We start from the raw sequence: 19,212 nt of genomic DNA, 5'->3' as shown, positions 1-19,212 counted from the left end.
TACAGTGGTTAAAGCTCTATATTTTAACCAAAAAGGATGGTCAAATATATTATGGCATGTAGAGATAATGGAATATAATGTATTAACACACAATGTTTATAAAATATTTATAATGGCATGAGGGAGTATTTGTTGTATGACTTAAGCAAACCAAGAGATACAAATTTTACATAATAGGCTTTCAACTGTGTGAAAGAATTTTAAAAGATGAGAAGAGAGTATATCAAAATATTAACAGTGGTTATCCACTGTCTAATAGAATTATGAAAAATTTAAAAGAATTTATATTTTCTTACTTTTTTTTTCAAATATTCTACCTGTAACACCTCCTTAGTATTATATTAAGAAGACTTACAAGCTAAAGGATGAAGTTTAGTTAAAGTAAAATTTTTTAATGTTTATTTATTTTTGAAGGGGCAAGAGAGCACGAACAGGGGAGGAGCACAGAGAGGGAGACTCAGAATCTGAAGCAGGCTCCAAGCTCTTAGCTGTTAGCACAGAACCTGACGTGGGGCTTGAACTCACAAGTCGTGAGTGAGATCATGACCTGAGCTGAAGTCAGAGTCTTAATTGACTGAGCTACCGAGGCACCCCTAGTTAATTTTTTTTTAATGTGCATTTATTTATATTGAAAGGGGGAGAGTGGGAATGGTGGGGGAGAGAGAAAGAGGTAAAGAAAGAGAGAGAAAGAGAGAAAGAAAAAGAGAAAGAAAGAAAGAAAGAAAGAAAGAAAGAAAGAAAGAAAATAAATCCCAAGAGAGAGAGAAAGAAAGAAAAAGAAAGAAAAGAAAAGAAAAGAAAAAGAGAAAAGAAAAGAAAGAAAATAAGTAAATAAATCCCAAGCTACATGGGGCTTGATCTCATGACTATGAGATCATGACCTGAGCCAAAATCAAGAGTTGGGTGCTTAACCTGCTGAGCCACCCAGGTGCTCCATGTTTAGAATAATTTGTTTAGTAACTATTAATATAATTTTCATAAAAATTAAGGGAATACCCTTATGTTGAACAAGACATCTGTGTCCCTTGCTCTTTTATGTTTTGTGGGGTATCACCATCCTAAGAAGTGGACCCTAAAGGTTCATTGGTTTTGTAATTTGAGAATGGGTTGGGAGGGTGGACATAGTAGGAACTTGGGGGAAGGGAGAGATTTCGAGGCGCTTTAATGAATTATGTACGGCATGAATATCGAATGTGTGTGGCTTGGCTTTACCAGAGTTCTGATGGAACATTCTCTTCTGGTTTCTGCAGTATCAAGTCATGGGTGGATAAGATGCAAGAAGACCTTGTCACACTGGCAAAAACAGCAAGTGGAGTCAATCAGCTTGTTGATGTGAGTACAACTGCAAGACATTTGTGAATCTTTGAATGCAGCTCTTATCTTCTAGGAAATTGCGTTTCTATATTATGAATAGGATGTGATTTTTCATGTGCATCGGGTAGTGAGATTCTGAGAAGGACCCTTGGTACCTGCTAGTTATTGTGAGCAAAGAATGTCATTCCCGGCAATTAATGTCGCGTTCTCACCATGCTTTACACTTTACACACAGCCTTACCTTAGATGAGTTCATGTGATGTGCAGACTCCCCTAAAACTCATAGTGGGGTTTCATATGCCTGTTCTTCAGGGTATATTTTAGAATCTCTCACACCGTGGTGACTTTAAGTCCTTGATGGATTCTTTTGAATATCCTCAGTGGGAACACATGTTCTTTTTTTGAGGGTAGATAGTATTTTTAAAAATGGCTGGAAAGTGTTTATAGCCATGTCTGGAGACTAGAGTGAGTCATTGAGATGGGTAATAAAGATTTTTGTGTCAGAGAAGGAGACACTATAAAATATGTTTTCTTCTTCTGATTTATGAAATGGCTATGAAAGTCACTCTAAAATGATTCTTGGGAATGATAGCAGCGTATAAATATTTGTATAGCATCTTATGTAGATTATTTTCCTTGGAAAAGAGCATTTACATGTAATTTCCATGAGATTAAAAAAAAATTAAATGTCATTTCTTTACAGTCTCACTACTTCGATACTAGTGTAAGTAATGTAATAATTTGAAAGTACTTTTATCTTGTGTTCTTAGTGTTACAGTGAGACCTTTTGTTTTCCAAAAATGTGAGGAGTTGGTGGGGTGAGATATAAAAGCAAATATATGTATGATATATGAATATTTGTGATAAGAATATTTATATGTGAATATTCCTCCCAGGCAGAAACTAGAATATATGGTTACCTTATATATTGTTTGAATTTCATAAAGAAACCTACTAACAAATACTTTAAAAAGTTATTCTAGAATCTCTTCATAAACCAGTTGGAAGTTTCAACATGCAAAAGTATCTTAAAAAACAAATATCTGTGAGAGGAGATAGGGAATACATTTGGAAATGAAAAGTGTTTCCCTGTGAATAACAATGATTAAATTTAATTCTCATCAACACTTGTTAAGCACATAGTATGTCTCAGGCACCATTCAGGTACCAACGATTGACAGAAATGCAGTTCCTCTCTTCAGAGGACTGACACTGTACTACTCAGAAATTTCCATTTTGTGGGCGCAAAGGTTCTGGAAAGCTACTTACTGGAAGGTGATGCTTGGGGTCTGCAATGATTCCTTATTGGACAATGTGTTAAAAAAAATGAAATTGTGTCGGATAATAAGGCGAGCCTCTATGAAAGTGACAGTTTGTGGAATGAGAAAAAAGAAATGAGACTTGACAGATTCTGGTTAGAAGTTCTATGACTCTCTTTATTGGCAGTTTGAGATTAAGAATACACTGCTCTCAGGAGCTGTCCTTCACTCCAGGGTTTCTCCAGCCTCAGAAACCACTTTCTTGGCTGACCTCACTTTTACTTTTGGTGTTAAGATGTAAACCCTTTTGCCGAATCTGCCTTTTGCAATGAATCATTAAAAAAAAAAAACAAAAACCAAAAACAACTTACCTGATTTCCATTATGCTCTATCAAGCACAGATTACTAAGAATACTGCAAATATTGATGAATGAATAAATGGCCTAGTCTGAATTTGGATAAAAAAATAGAACGAACAGGAGGAAAGAAAATCCCCACAGCGTTTTGCTTATGAGACATATACCTAACTATGTGACAGAAAAAAAATACAAATAATATAATTATATATTATAACAAGGGATGGGAGAGAGAGAGAATGCAGAATCTATTATTGGAAAAATATTAAGTATTGGGGCTCATAAAGAGTGTTATTTTGCATAGATAAATGATTCCATATGCCCCTATCCTTTTGCCTAGAAAGAAAAGGTCCTTGATGGGGGCTAAAGGGTTGCATTTCTTTTTGGCCATGGAAACTTAAAGCTCAGAGTAGTTGAAGGACACCAGACTTGAGAGTGAACTTTATTATTATTTTTTCAACGTGTATTTATTTTTCAGAGTGAGAGAGTGCGCGCGCGAGAGAGCAAGCATGAGTCGGGGGAGGGGCAGAGAGCGAGAGGGAGATACAGATTCCAAAGCAGGCTCCAGGCTCTGAGCTGCCAGCACAGAGCCCAACGTGGGTCTCAAAGTCACATACCGAGAGATCATGACCTGTGCCAAAGTCAGATGCTTAACCTGCTGGGCCACCCAGGTGCCCCGAGAGTGAACTTTATGCTGAGTTTGGGGGTATTAGATGCACGGTGAGGATCAAAAGTTGAATAGAGGAATTTAGCAGGTTCCTAGGTTGATATTTAATATTGTGGAAATGGTGATTCTTCCCTAATTATTTAATGGATCTGTTTTTCCTGGCATCACAGGACAGAACTAGCTTGTTACCTGAAGGTTCAGAAGCAGCTACGATGAGGCAACATAGCTAAAAGAAGGCAACTTTCTAATTTTATAAAAATTGCTTTATGGCATCATTAAATACTAGCCCAGGAAGATTGATAATGATTAATACATTGTGTTAATGGAAGATGTACATTGTGTTACTTGATACATTTATATATTGCAGTACGATTGTAATGTTACCACCTTACATACACCTATAATACAATATTATCTTCTGTTTTTAACAAGCCATATGCAGATTTTAGGATTTCTTCTTCTATGTTTTGAAAAATGCCTTTTGTATTTTGATGGGGATTATGACTTTGGGTAGTATAGCCGTTTGAAGTATATTAATTCTTCCGATCCATGAACAAAGGATGTTTTTTTTTTTTAATTTGTGTCTTCTTTGAAATCTTTGAGCAGTCCCATTTTATGGCTCTTAAACACACATACATAGACCTATGAATTCCTGTAGCTGACAAGTAGAGAGAGGCTGATGATCATATATTAACTAATAGATAACATTAAAAAAATTAAGGTGGTCTTAGTATTCTTGGAAACAAAGTTTTTAAGTTTGTAAAACATTCTTGAGCAACTATTTTCTTACTTAATATGTTGATAAAATATTTCATGTACAAATATACTTAAATTTCAACCAGTATCTAAATTATCAGATATTCTGAATTAATGGGTTCTGTAAGAATGATAATTTGCTTTGTGAGGAACTTTTTTAAAGATGAATCGATAAAAACAAACTGCTGTTTGTTTTTCAATGAGAGACACTTTTAATTCTGCAAAAAGTTGTTTTAAAAGAACACAGTTGGTTACGTGTCTGACTCAGGATTTCAGCTCAGGTCATGATCTTGTGGTTTGTGGGTTTGAGTCCCGCATTGGGCTCTGCACTGGCAGTGTGGAGCTTTTGTGGGATTTTCTCTCTCACTCCCTCTCTCTGCCCCTCCCCAGCTCTTTAAAAAAGTGAAAAAAAGAAAAAAAGAAAACAGAACTCTGCAAATAGGTCTGAGATCCTCAGTTGGTCCCCTGACCGACCCTCCTGTGTGGAAAACAAATCACAATAATGTAAGCAAATCACAACCATCTGCGAGTTTTGTTGTCCTTTTAGACGATTTTTTTTTCCACCTCCCCCTTTTCCTTTAGGAATCCAAGACTTCCTTGGGGCCTCCTGTTCATTAAAAAAATTGGACTGGTGGTTCTCATTTACGTTTGCTTAAGTCTGTAGTAACTCCTTCACCTCTAAGCAGAACATATTTGATATTAGGAAGCTGGTGTGAAGACGATGTTTTGAGAGAGGTGGAGTTTTTTCAAATAGGTCATTCCAAATAGGTCTCTTTTCCTGGTGAGGGTCGGGTGGGGCCGCGGCACCAGCGGAACTTAGACTGAGGCGAGGCGTGTGATCTTTAGGGGGTGCAGAATTGAAGGAGGCACTCTGGAGAGTTGGAAACTTGCACCATCCGCAGAGTGAGTGAGTAACTCCTGGAATTCTGTGCCTGAGGGGACTTAAGTGCCTCAACCCTGGCGCCCAGGGACAGTAAAGGTCTAACTCCCTCTGTATCCCCGTGGCCAGAGGCAGAGACATTTGTAGCTTTCTGGACATCGCAAGAGGCCTCTGCTACATTTCCTTTTCTGTTCCTTTCCCATCCTACATATAATATGAGGCCTTTCTTATGGCTTTTTTGGATGATTTGTAAGCTTCCCAGACTCCTCTTGTATTTATCTCAGGTGCAGGGGTGATTCCTACAGTGTTAACAACGTACGCATTTTGAAATCTTCACCCACAATATCTGACACTTACCTTCTGTTTCAGTTCCAATGCCGTGTTGTATTTTCTGACAATTCAGGATGCTCTGGGAATCCAGTCTTTTTGTTAACAGACATTATTCTATCCCTTTAGCTTTGTAAGAGAGTTGACACAATGTGTGTCACCTTGTTTTAAGGCTTTCTTCTTACATGCAGATTCTGTCTGCATTTCTAACATGTTAGGTTAGAATATGCGAATGTTTTTAAGAAAATTGGTGAATCCTCCCCCCCCCCCCCCACCGAATTGTACCTTTGGAGGTAAAATCATTCTGCATTGGTATCATCATAGAATTTTCTGGCTTTTGATTCACTATTGTGATTTCATACGTTAAGATTATATTAAAATCAATGCGTACATATTTCAGTATGCTTTCAAAGATGTGACTATGAAATGTGTCTAAATATTGAGCATTCAGTACTCTTAATTAAGTTAGTATTTACATAAATGTTTTAAGTGAATAATTTCATTAGTAACTCATGGTATTAATAGACTGATGCTTTTACTTTGACATTGTGGTCACGTCACTTATGTAAATAGAATATTCATTTTCTAGGTGGTGGAGAGCTTCATATATTAATTTATTTACAAAAGAAGATACTCTAGAGAAGAACATAATTAATCATGGGTGATTCTGACGAGGAATCAGCAAGATGCTGAGGCAACAGCAAGGGCTGGGGTTTTCTTTTCTACTCTGGAGAGAGCTGCTAAGTAGCTGGGTGGTATTAGATTTCCTGTTACCTGCTTGTCAAGCGAGATAGATCTTAACACTCTCTCTTCCTCGCAGAAATGTTATAGGGGAAAAAGGAAATAGGAAATGAAACGGGGAAGTCATCACAGATGCTACGAAAACGTTAAATGCTTATGTTATGTTAAAATGTAGCTTTATGTTTTAAAATGTCGCCTTATCTTCATATTACTTTACAAATGTAGCATAATTACTATTTTATAAGAGTAATACAATTAATTTTCAAATATAACCTTATTGGATATTGATATTAAGAAGCAGTTGTGAAGACTATATTTTGAAAGAGATAAAAAACAAGCAAACCCAGAATTACTGGTTTTATTTAGCATTCTCTCAATGAGGAAATGTTGTAACTAAATCAATTACCATAATTACGTAGGCAACTTGAGATTGCAGTTATTTTAGGGGAAAAACCCATTTTTTTTTTCTCTCTCTAAGTAGCCAGAAGTCTATTTTGACTGCAGAGAGTACTATCAGTAGAGAGTATGGGTTCCCTGCACCCATCCACTGGAGGTTTTAAATTAAGACGCTAATTTTTTTGAGCAGTGGTTAATTACATTCGTTTTTAAAGGTATGGAATAAACTCCAGGGCATTTCTAATGTGATGGTGACTTTCAAGATTTTATTAACTGGTTTTTAAATGAAGTACTGTGGGTTCACAAACATGAATAGTAAAAGACTCATAAAAGGTTTTTTTTTTTTCTTTTACTAATCCGTTCCATTATCAATCAGTACTTAACACCTGCTTACATTGTACTAGTACTTAAGGGATAAATGATTATTCGTTGTTTTTCCAAAGAGCAACCTAATGGTTGGGTAATACTGATTACAGAGAGAATGATAGAATGCCGCCTGTGCTCTCTTCTTGTCCGTGAGCAGCACAATGAAGATGGAGGCTAAGAACCCCTACGTGATACAACCACGTGGCAGCTTCTCTAGCACGAAGATGAATGGCATAAAAGACCATCATCTGCTACTGCACACTCTCAGGGTACAGCATACAGCTCCTCATTATTTACTTTTCCTGAAGACATTTCATGCCTTTATGTCTAGAGCCGTGGTTCTCAGCCAGGGGCAGGAGACATTTGTCAGTGCTTGGAAACATTTGTGATGGTCACAACCGGAGGAGGGGGGTGCTCCTGGCATCTAGAGTCAAGAGGCCAAGGATGCTGCTATACATCCCACAATGCACAGGACACCATCTCACAACAAAGAGTCATCTGGTAAAATTGTCAGGAGCTCTCAGGTTGGAAAACGGCTCTAGGAGGACTGAAAAATTTGAGGCAAAAATCAACGTATGGAATTCTTTGTGTTAATATAAATTTGTAAAGTTGTCTATCAGCATTGATAGGTAGCAGTTTTGCTTTAGAAAAGCCATTTGTTAAGTATAATGGTTAAGAGCAAATTAAACTGTGCTGCTTTCAAAAATTATTTTGTTGGCAGTAAAACGAATTTGGGTCATTTGGGGTTAGGGACATTAAGCAAGCAGCTCACTCAGCCTATGGTTAATTATTTTTTAATTTAGTTTTAATAGAATCTAGTATGATCTCTTGTACTTTTAATTGCTTATGAATTTATTACTCAAAACACACACACAGTTCATATGTGGCTCCAGATATGCAAAGTGAAAGAGGCTAGGTTAATGTTATCTCTGGAATTAGCAAACAAAAAACCCAAGTAGGTGGCTTCTTATTACATGTATCTTAACGCTTTTCTTGTTTTAATTCTGAATACTCTTTTTTTAAAAAAATTCTGAATATTCTTTTTTTTTAATGTTTATTTCTTTTTGAGAGAGAGAGAGAGCCCGAGCGATAGCGCGCGTGCATGCACAAGTGGGGGAGGGGCAGAGAGCGGCACGGAGAAATACCAAGCAGGTACTGAGCTGTCAGCACAGAGTCTGATGCAGGGTTCAATCTCATGAACGGTGAGATCATGACCTGAGCCAAAATCAGGAGTCAGATGCGTAACTGACTGAGCCACCTAGGCACCTCTAATTCTGAGCCTTCTTAAAGATAAACTTACTCTTTACCTTATGTATGAAATGTCTCCAACCTAAAATCTGAAGAATTCTTGTTTTCTTTTTCTTTTTTCTTTTCTTTTCTTTTCTTTTCTTTTCTTTCTTTCTTTCTTTCTTTCTTTCTTTCTTTCTTTCTTTTTCTTTTCCTTCCTTCCTTCCTTCCTTCCTTCCTTCCTCTCTCTCTTTCTTTCTCTCTTTTTCTCTTTCTCTCTTTCTCTTTCTTTTGCTCAATTTAGTCTTTGTTATAGGTTAGTTTCTGTGTTCCAGGAATGAGCCCTTGTATTTAACCTTCTAGTTAAATATTATCGCCTGTTCTGATGTGTAGTTTGGAGAAAGCCCAGGCATATTTGTGCTTGTTACTTGTTCTGGTCCTTCTGCCATCTAATGCAAGCTGGAAAGTGTCACCATTAAATTCTCGTTAATAGGAACTAGGGCAAGTAGCAGTATATACTGTGGAACATTCTCCAGTTCTGATTTCATTCTTCCTAAATATTCTTCTTAAAGGTAATGTCTCATCTTAAATGTGATAGTGTCCCAGCTGAAAAGTTGTATCATATGGAAGGAGTAGGGAAAGTATTTTGAACTCTTGTGTTTGTTATTTGAATGCTGGTTTGGTATAGTTATCATCAGAAAAATATGCACCATAAATTCAAGAACATGATCAATTGTTTTATTTTTTTAATGTTTATTCATTTTTGAGAGAGAGAGTGAGCGTGGTGGAGGGGAAGAGAGAGAGGAAGACACAGAATCCCAAGCAGGATCCAGGCTCTGTCAGAGCTGTCAACGCAGGGCCTGATGCGGGGCTTGAACTCATGAATGGAGAGATCATGACCTGAGCTGAAGTCAAGATGCTTAACCAACTGAGCCACCCAGGAGCCCCCAAACATGATCAATTATATATGTATATGTGCGTACATGTATATAATTACATGAGCACATATGTGTGTGTGTGTGTGTGTGTGTGTGTTGAGGTTCATAGTAAACAGGCCTATGTTATATTTTGAATTCTTGCTGTGTGCTAATTAACTTTACTAGAAGTTCTGAGCAATAGAGCTTGGAGTTGACCATATTCTATGGTATAAACCAGTACCCTGAGTTTTATAGCTTTCCTTGATAGTGTGTCTCATTTTGCCTTTCAGTCTGTATTTTCTAATAATTCCTTGTATCACACAGATTCTGATTTCTTTCCTCCCATATTAATATATATTTCCCTCAAAGTGTGGCTATCATTGCATCTTTTTGACTACTATAATCCATGTGATTTTATTTTACTCTGAATTCTGACAGCACAATTTTCTCTCCCTCTTAAGTGGAACACTAATCTTCACATTGATCATTATCTTGCTTTTGTGTATTTAGTCTATTTTTAGGATGTGATGACCATTTAGGTGTTGTCTGCCTGCCATCAGTAGATATGAGAGTACTGGCCATGTGCAGACCATGTTTTATGTGCTGGGGTGTACCAATGAACAAAATCTCTGTCCTCTTGAAATTTACATTCTGGTTAAAGGAAATATGAAATATATAACAAATGTGATGCTTAATAAATTATGAATGTTAGATGATGTTTGCAATTACTTGAAAGTAGCCAAAATGGATACTGGGTGTTGTATGTAAATGATGAATCGCTGAATTGTACCCCTGAAACCAACATTGCACTGTAGTTTAACTGACTAGAATTTAAATAACAATTTGGAAAAAAAACAAGTAGTCAAATAAAAATCTCCAGCCATAAAAAAGTTCAAAGGTGGTAGCCTATCTCAGAAAGATAGGTTACAGGGGAAAGGAAACAAAATGCTATAATTTAAAGCGATTTTTACTCATTGTGTTAAACACAACTGACAGTGTACTAAAGAGTATTAAAGAGTGAGACATTTAAAAAAAAACTTGACATTTATTTATGAGATTGCATCATTTACTGTTTTAATTAAAGAGTAGGTAGGGAGTGTTTGAAGAGATCAGGAGCTAATTAGTAAATATTGCATATTTTTTTATGGCAACATTCATTTTTTTAACAGCTAATTTTTAACAGAGGAAGGTAGGGTTTCTAAAATTTTTCTTTGTTGTTGGTAAAATATATTCTAAGACAAATTCAGACCTAGTGTCACTACTCTTTACCTGACATGAAGGACTCTTGACATATCTGAACATCCCTTTCTATTGGCCCGCTTCTGTGATGATGTAACTTATGATAAATAAAAAGAAAGACTTTGTTATACTTGTGAATCATTGCAAAATTTCTTAAGGTAAGGGAACTTTGATCTTTGAAAGTGACCACGAAAGAACATTATATCATTCTTTTTGTGCTAATACATCTTTTAGAAACAAGACATTCTTAGTTGCTAGGGAACAAGTAGTTCAAAAGCCCACAGAACACTTAATAAAGAAGAAAAAACCCATATAACCAAACCATCCCACATTGCAAAATTCAAGTAAAAGCAAGTGAAATTGATTTTGTGAGCATCTAAAGCAGTTGAAGTGACAAGGCATCTCTTTTCCTACCTGCATTTGCCTTGAAGATGTTTGAATTTACCCCCCTTAGCCAGAAAAGGCAGTGAAATTAGAATGTTCGTGGGAGTCATGTCACAGTTTGTTTTCATCCCTCTCATTATTATGAGGTAGGATCATATTTATTCATCCAATTCATATATATTTTTGGACAATGTGTGCACATCTATTTTGATATTTTTAGCTTTTCTGTCTAGAATTTCTTCTCAGAATCCCACGTTATTGTGAAGGTCATTGTTGGAGTCCTGAGATAATTTCATTATTTTGTAAAGTTGAACAGAATTACCCATTTCTCAACAGAATGATTGAAATGAATGACATGAATCTAATGAGTAATGAAATGAAGGTGCAAAGTAGTAATTAATAATGTTAATCACAACCTTCAAAGCATGGGTCTTTCTTAGTATTTTTATTTTTTGACAGAATGACTCACTTGGGAGTTTATTATAGAATCACTATCCAGAGGCTGATTATTATTGTTACCTCTCAGCTGGAGCTCTTCACAACTAATTCATTGTTTTAGTTTTCTATTATTAGTGTGACACATTCCCCCAAACTTATTGACTTAAAGCACAAATTTATTATTTTACAACCTGTGGGTCAGAAGTCCTTCCCTTGGCTCATGGCCCCTTTCCAACGTCTTCAAATCTGGCGACATTGGAATGATTTCTTCTCATGCTGCGATCTCTCTGGTTTCCTGTGTACAGTCCCATCTTTCTCTCCTGTTTTCAAGGACCCTTGTGATTGTATTGGACCCTCCAGAACAAACCAGGATAACCTCTTTCTTTTCCATTTAATTTAATGCATTAATTTATTTTCTAATATTTATCTTTTATTTTAGAGAGAGTGTGAATGGAGGAGAGGGTCAGAAGGAGAGAGAGGAGAGAGAATCCAAAAGAGTCCCACGTGGGCTCTACATTCAGTGTAGAGACTGATGTGGGGCTCGATCCCACCACCCTGGGATCGTGACTTAAGCCAAAATCAAGAGTCAGACACTCAACCGATTGAGCCATTACCATCTGCAAACATCCCCTTTGCCATGTAACAGCACATATTCACATATATGTGTGGATACCTTTGGGGGGTGCCTAGTGTTCCACCTACCATAGCCATCACTTGTGTCACTCTGTGGTATGTGCCTGTTGCTTTCCTTCCACTAGTCTTTTCATTTCTGCTGTTTGTGCCTTTGATCGACCTAACTGTTGTCCTGTGGTGAGAGAATCTGATTGGTTCAGTATGTTGTCACTGCTTGTACAAATCTTTTGTACTTGTTTCCTCACAGGCTATTGAGTCAGAAGTTAGCAGCTTCTAGATCTGATATGTTCTGATGCGATTGGCCAGGGGCCAAAGGCAAGGTCATACATTAGAATATTGTTACCCATTTGTCAGGAAATACTTACGACTCTTCTTTCATTAGGGACTGTCACAAGGAAAGCTTTTCTCAGAAAGATGGCTATGGGCATGGCAGAAATCTGGGTTGCTTATTCCGGACAAGTTCCATGGGAGGAAAGTTAATGTACAAGTACTGAGGGAAGGGGTGGTCAAAATTATACATACTTAAGATTTAATACGCAAGAATTTCTGTTTCCTTTTAAAGAACTTTTTCATGATCTGCCATTCTCTCTCCCAAAGGAAAAAGATTTAGTCCTGCCATTTTGAAGCTTTTGTTTAAACTGCCTTCCCATGATCTCTAATGTTCTTGACTTTACTCCTTGGCACCTGGGCACAAAGGGAAACCTGTGACAAGATGTGCAGTGTATGTGCTGTTTTCTGTTCTCTTGTTATAAATACTGAATATGGGTGCTACTGAGAACTTGGCCAGGCTCCTTAGCCTGCATAGGGCCCTCGAGTCTGGGTGCATCGCACCATCATTCTTCAGCTGGGACTCTGCTTCCCACTGTCCATCCCTCAATTTCTGCATTGAGGTTCCCTTGATCCTGCCCTGAGACCATCTTCTAGCAGAGGGATTAATTCTTAGCTCCCTTTCTTATTCATTCCAACAATCTTTCCTATTTCTCCACATCCTGCTGAAACCAAGGGACGTCTCCGGTATAGAGTGGCACTGCAGACTCACTTTGCCTAAACCTACCATGTTACCATTTTCCTTTCTACTACTCTGGGCAGTGGTTTGCTCCTTCATGATGTGAAATTGGGGACCCAGGCTGTCTCCACTCTGATAACTCCAAAGCCTGAATTTCAGTATTCTAACATGGTAGTTAATTCAATGTACTTTTTAAGTTTCTTAAAGTTAGTAAATGATAATGTATGTGAAACACCTCAGAGTGCTATAGAGTAGATGCCTAAAAATGATTGCTAATATAATATTCTAGGTCATCGCAAACCTGGAAACTTACCTCACTTTCAGTAAGCATCTCTGGGATATCTGTGTAGTACGTCTTATGATTTCTGAAACATTTCTGTATGTTCAATGAGCAATTATATCATTGAGTGGCGTCACTTTTTAGATATTAGAGGTTATTTTTATTTTTATTATTTTCTTGTTCATTTTTGAGAGAGTGCACATAAGCAGGGCAAGGGCAGAGAGACAGGGAGAGAGAGAATCCCAAGCAGGCTCCAACCCTGGGAGCCAAAAGTGGACTTGAACCCACGAACTGTGAGATCATGACCTGAGCCGAAATCAAGTGCTTAACCTATTGAGCCACCCAGGTGCCAAGAGGTTATTTTTAAATGTACTCTCCTTCTAGAGATTATGTGGGAACTATGGATTTGGAGCAAAGACACTTAGAAGTTTCCAGTGAAAAAAAGGAAGGGAAACCATATTCTCTGTTATCTCCAAATGTAATAGTGAATGCTTCTTAAACCCAGTTAATTAAGATTGTAAGAAAGCAAGAATGTACAGGTGGTACATTTTTCTGTTAAAATCTGTGGCAAGGATGGAAGTGAGAGAATTTGAACTATAGAAAAATTAAAGCGTATTAGTGTATCAGGAGGGAAAACATCCTGTCTAGGATTCTCTTTGTTGTGATGTATTCTTTCTAGTAGAAGGAATGGAAGCCAGTGTCATACAGCATATGAGGAATTGACATATGATTTTAATGGACCTCTGTTGGGTGGTAAAACCCAAATTATTTGTACTACGCTTTTTTGTTTTATTTATTTAGTTATTTATTTATTTCCTGGAAAGAGCTTGGATAAAATGGTGAAACAGACAATTATTTTTTAAAAAAGATAAAAAGAACAGGAAGAGAAAAAGAAAAGATACTTAAGGTTCTGTTTTTTTTTCCTTAATATATTTTTTTAACGTTTATTTATTTTTGAGAGACAGACAGAATGTGAGCAGGAGAGGAGCAGAGAGAGAAGGAGCCACAGAATCCGAAGCAGGCTCCAGGCTCTGAGCTGTCAGCACAGAGCCCGACACAGGGCTCGAACTCTTGAACCATGAGATCATGACCTGAGCCGAAGTCGGATGCTTAACCGACTAAGCCACCCAGGTTCCCAAGGTTCTGTTTAAAAAAGAAAACAAAAGCAAAAAAAAAAAAAACCCAACTCTGTTAACATACTAAATATTGTAGAAATAGGGTTTTATTTAGTGGTGGGAAGAATTATAAATGTAGGTACTTTATAGCAATATATCATATAATCTTAAAAATCCACTGAACTCTTCTCCTCTGGAAACTTTTTGCTAAACATATACCAGAGAGTTTTTGAGAGCCTTTGCAGTACCTCTAACAAAAACAACAAAGAATATTACATTCTTTAAGACCAGAAACAAGAACTACTTCTTTTGGTGGGGCAGTTATATGGTCTTAATTCATTTTGATCACCAAGAAAACATTTCAAATGTGGTTTTATACATTAAAAAGTACAACAGGATATTTATATTGGGGCTGTAGACTTCAGCTTCCTTGACCTCATTTATTTAAAGTTTATTTGTAAGTTAGATACTGTTTTTTCCCCCTAAGGATTTAAAAATTACTATAGAATCCATCTGAGAGAATATTGTGTACATATTTGAGAGGATTTGTGTATACTTGAATTTTTACTTCTGATTCACAATCCATTCATCCTTTAAAGAACCTATAAGATATCTGGCATACGTAGGTAGTGACTTAAGTGACATTGTGTGTGGTGCATACTGTGAAGTACAGATTGTGTATTTGGGACTAATCTCTCCCAACTCTGACTTTTGTTGCAGTCCCTGTACCATAGGAAGAAGGTCAGACTTCATACAGAAGTGAACACAATATTAATGGTACAAAGCACAACTGCCTTTCACGCCAATTAGCTTTATTGGTTTTACCGCAAAGAACTAAATGTCCTGGATCAATTACAGTGATGTTGAGGCTTACCTGTTTGTTTCCCAAATCAATTAATCTATTAAGGAGTTCGTGTTCCTGGATGTCATCTTAGGCTAAAATGAAAGAGAGAGGCTTAGGTTGGATGGAGTTGTTTGTGGACAACCTGGTCTGTAGAATAAGACTCAATAATATGCCCCTTAGCAAGAAAGTGTAAGCAATCCAGTAATATGCAGGAATTTCAAACAAAACTAAATATGGGGAATTTATAAGCGTAGACTACTGTGCCTTGAATAGTTGGGATGAAAAACCTACAAGGTCAAAGTTCAAATGAGTATTAGGGGTTCCTGGATGGCTTGGTCTGTTGAGCATCTGACTCTTGATTTCAGCTCAGGTCATGATCTCACGGTTTTGTGAATTCAAGCCCTGCATCGGGCTCCACGCTGACAGTGTGAGGCCTGTTTAGGATTCTTTCTCCCTCTCTCTCTCTCTCTCTCTCTCTCTCTCTCTCTCTCACAGAATAAATAAAGTTAAAAAAAAAAAGTCAAGTATTAGAAAAACCTCAGAGTAAAAAAGTTCAGGAGTTAAGGTTTCACTTAAATATTTTAAAACTATTAATTTTGAATCATTTAAAAAAATGAAGGCTTCATGTAAAACTAATGTGTTCTGTAATAAATGTTAGCATATGCATCCATGTATATTTGAAACCAGTATTTATCAGTGGCATCCGTGGTCAGCTTGGACCGGGCTATAGAACCTGTTGGTAGTATTGCAGAAAGCTGGAGTTCTGCCAGCAAAAGCAGGGTTGAACTGGTTCCTGCATGTGCCTGGATTCACGTCTCATAAGACCATAAAAACCTGCCAGGCCCTGGCTTTCAAAGATGGTTTAGTCATGCATGTGCAGCCCATCTGTCGGGCACATAAGGGATTTCCTCCTCTGCTAAGCCCAGCAGCCTCAAGCATGGCCGCTGTTTCTCCCTTCCCCCACCTTTCTCGAATTCTTTCTCTCTGCCAGGAGTGCACAGGCTCTGCAAACCAGGTGCTTCTTATGCCACTCTAGGGAAATCCTTGCACAGACGCCGATGGGAGGCAAAATTATAGTCTGCTGCTCCTGCCTAAGCTTACTTTTAGCATAGCGTGGTTCAGTGATCTAAGCAAAACTGCAGGGATTGAGTTTGCTAATAAAAATTATTTGCACTAGTACAGTTCTAACCAAACTTTAACGTAGGCCTCAGTGATCTTCAACTCTTCTGTGTAATAAAGCTGTGTGTATTGCCTGGATGAGCCTTAGCATGAGCTTCATGCTCTGTCTCTGTCTTCCTCTTCCTCCTTCTCCCTCTCTGACTCTCTCTTTGCATGAGCTTCAGCAGCATACAATTTGACCTCAACGGTTGTAGCCGTTGAGCAGCGGGAACAGTGGGAAGTCTCCTTCGAAAACTTCTTTCTTTCCCCTTCCTCTTACCTTTGCGCACTGTACACATCCTCCAAGTTTGACCTCCTGGGCTTCCCTTCCAGTGTTTTGCAGCAAGATTTAAAATAATGATAATGATTATCATCATCGTCATCCTGTTGGCAGTTAATACCAGGTTTTGAATTAGGGGAGGTACAATTTCAAGTCACAAAATTTCATACACGGATCATTGGGGTACAAGATCTCCTACCAGCTGTTAACATGACCTGCTGTTTTGGCAAACTCGTGGTCTGGCAGCAGATTTTTATTTACATAGATACTTTTGACACATCCAAACTCCAAAGAGATCAAAATGAAGAAAGGAAAGAGTGGGTCTTTCTAATCGGTTGTTTATGGTTTACAATACATTCTGTGAACTTAAGAACCACATATGCAGTTATTAATTATCTTTTCCCTTCCGGCAGATTTATGAGAAGTATCAAGATTTGTATACTGTGGAACCAAATAATGCACGGCAGCTGGTGGAAATTGCAGCCAGGGATATTGAGAAACTTCTCAGCAACAGATCCAAAGCCCTGGTGGTGAGTTGAAATGGGCTCTGCTCATTTTATTATTTTCCATTACTTGTTTATGTTTCATACTTTATTTTCTTCAGTATGCTTTCTTTACCTTGGATACTGTGTCCATGTAATATGTTCCTAAAAGGTGAGATATCATAGTTTCATTGTGAACCTTATTTCTAATTATTGGTTTGATTTATAGAGGATTCTGTTACATAAGAACAGTGTATTTAATTGGTCCAGACATCTCTTTATACATATGTAAGTTGTGATGCATAATAATAATGTTTAAATCTATTAGACAACATAAAAGCCACACATACTGCCAACACTCATAAAACTGCCTTTTTAGTATTCTCCTTTCTGATCACCCTCCCTCCTTGCCAGAGGTGGCCAGTATACAAATATCTGATGACTCATTTCTTTTCTTTTTAAAAATAGATGTGCGTCACATAGATGTGTTGGGAAACAAGATGATTATTGGTTTGCTTGTTTTCCAGCTTTATTAAAACCACGTTGTGCTGTGTGTTGTCATTACCAACTTGCTGTCTTCCATCAACATTATGTTTGTATGATTTATCTGGGTGTGTGCATGTAGCTTTCATTCACTCTTATTCACATTTAAATAGTATGAGCATATTTTGTGAGCATATATCTCAGTTTGTTCATTTATTCTCTGTTGGTAAATTATTATTTGAATCATCTCCAGATGAGTGCTACTATGAATAGTGCTACTCAATTTTCTTAAACACATCTCCTGGTTCATACATGCAGGGATATCTGTAGGGTGTTATATACATGATAGCAAAATTAGTAGAGTGTAGAGTACTCATAAAGTCACTTTTACAAAAGTATGAAAATTGTTTTCCGAAATAGTTGTATCAATTTAGACATCCACTAGCTATATACAAATCTCCTTTGATCCATATTCTGGACAATAAAAGGTGATATCACATGTCTTTTTATGTAAAAAAAAAAACTTTTTAAATGGTGATGTCATACCTCTTTTTATCAAAAAAACCTTTTTTTGAGTTTTATTTATTTATTTTGAGAGAGAGAGAGAGAAAATGGGGGAGCAGCAGAGAGAGAGGGTGAGAAAGGGAATCCAAAACAAGCTCCACGCCTTCAGCATAGAGTCCGATGTTGGGCTTGAACTCATGCAACCCTGAGATCGTTATCTGACTGAAACCAAAAGTCGGATGCTCAACCAACTGAGCCATGCAGGTGCCCCAGATTGGTTAATTATAGACAATCAAATGGGTGTAAAAGGTACCTCTGGTTCTTATTAATGAGGCAGACATTTTGTTTTATATTCATTCACCAGTTTTGTTTCTTCAGTGAAATATCTGTTCAGATCTTTTGTGTATTTTAATTCTTTAAATTAATTTGTAGGTTATGTATTCTTTATAGTGACTCATTTAAGTTATATATAATACAAATGTCTTTTTTTTAAGGAATTTTTTTAATGTTTGTTTATTTTTGAGAGAGAGATTGAGACAGAGTGTGAGTTGGGGAAGAGCAGAGAGCGAGAGAGGGGCACAGAATCCAAAGTAGGCTCCAGGTTTTGAGCTGTTAGCACAGCACAGAGCCCAACATGGGATTCAAAGTCATGACCTGTGAGATCATGACATGAACCGAAGTCGGAAACACTTAACCGACTGAACCACTCAGGCTTCCGAAATACCTTTTTCTGACTTGCTTGGGACTTGTCTTTTCATTGTCCTTATGGTATATCTTGATAAAATAAGTTCTTAATTTTAGTGTAGTCAAAGTCATCTTTTTAACAAGTTATTCATATTTTAGGGCATATATTTTAAGAAATCTTTCCCTATGCTGAGATTATAAACATTTGTTCTATATCCCATTCTAAAAAGTTCTTTCAGATTTATTTATTCCACCTACCAACTAAATGTCAGTATATAATGTTCACTTGCCCTTGAAATTAACTGTTTTTTCTAACCAATTTTCTCAAGGCCATTTATTAGTTTGCATAACTCTAATGAGTTCCAGTCATCAAGCTAGATACCTGGTAAGCCAGTCCCTCACCATATTCTTTCTTCTTCATTAGGATCTGGAGTATTCTGGAAGCTTCCCATTTAATCGAAGTTTTAGATTCATCA

General features: G+C 37.2%; 1 protein-coding gene across 5 annotated transcripts in view; it reads left to right on the top strand.

Annotated features, from left to right (window-relative positions):
- Positions 1-19,212, top strand: part of CACNA2D1 (calcium voltage-gated channel auxiliary subunit alpha2delta 1) — a 709,277-nt gene that overhangs the window by 302,057 nt on the left and 388,008 nt on the right. For all 5 annotated transcript variants that reach the window (XR_007150230.1, XM_047849277.1, XM_047849276.1 and 2 more), the window contains 2 exons: positions 1,251-1,332; positions 16,997-17,113. Coding sequence is in view for 4 of the 5 variants with exons in the window: in XM_047849276.1 (XP_047705232.1) it covers positions 1,251-1,332; positions 16,997-17,113 (199 nt within the window). In the remaining variant the exon portion in view is untranslated. The remainder of the gene's footprint in view (positions 1-1,250; positions 1,333-16,996; positions 17,114-19,212) is intronic.

This window comes from Prionailurus viverrinus, chromosome A2, assembly GCF_022837055.1.
Source record: "Prionailurus viverrinus isolate Anna chromosome A2, UM_Priviv_1.0, whole genome shotgun sequence".
Lineage (NCBI taxonomy): Eukaryota > Metazoa > Chordata > Mammalia > Carnivora > Felidae > Prionailurus > Prionailurus viverrinus.
This window is presented reverse-complemented; position numbering and strand designations above follow the sequence as displayed.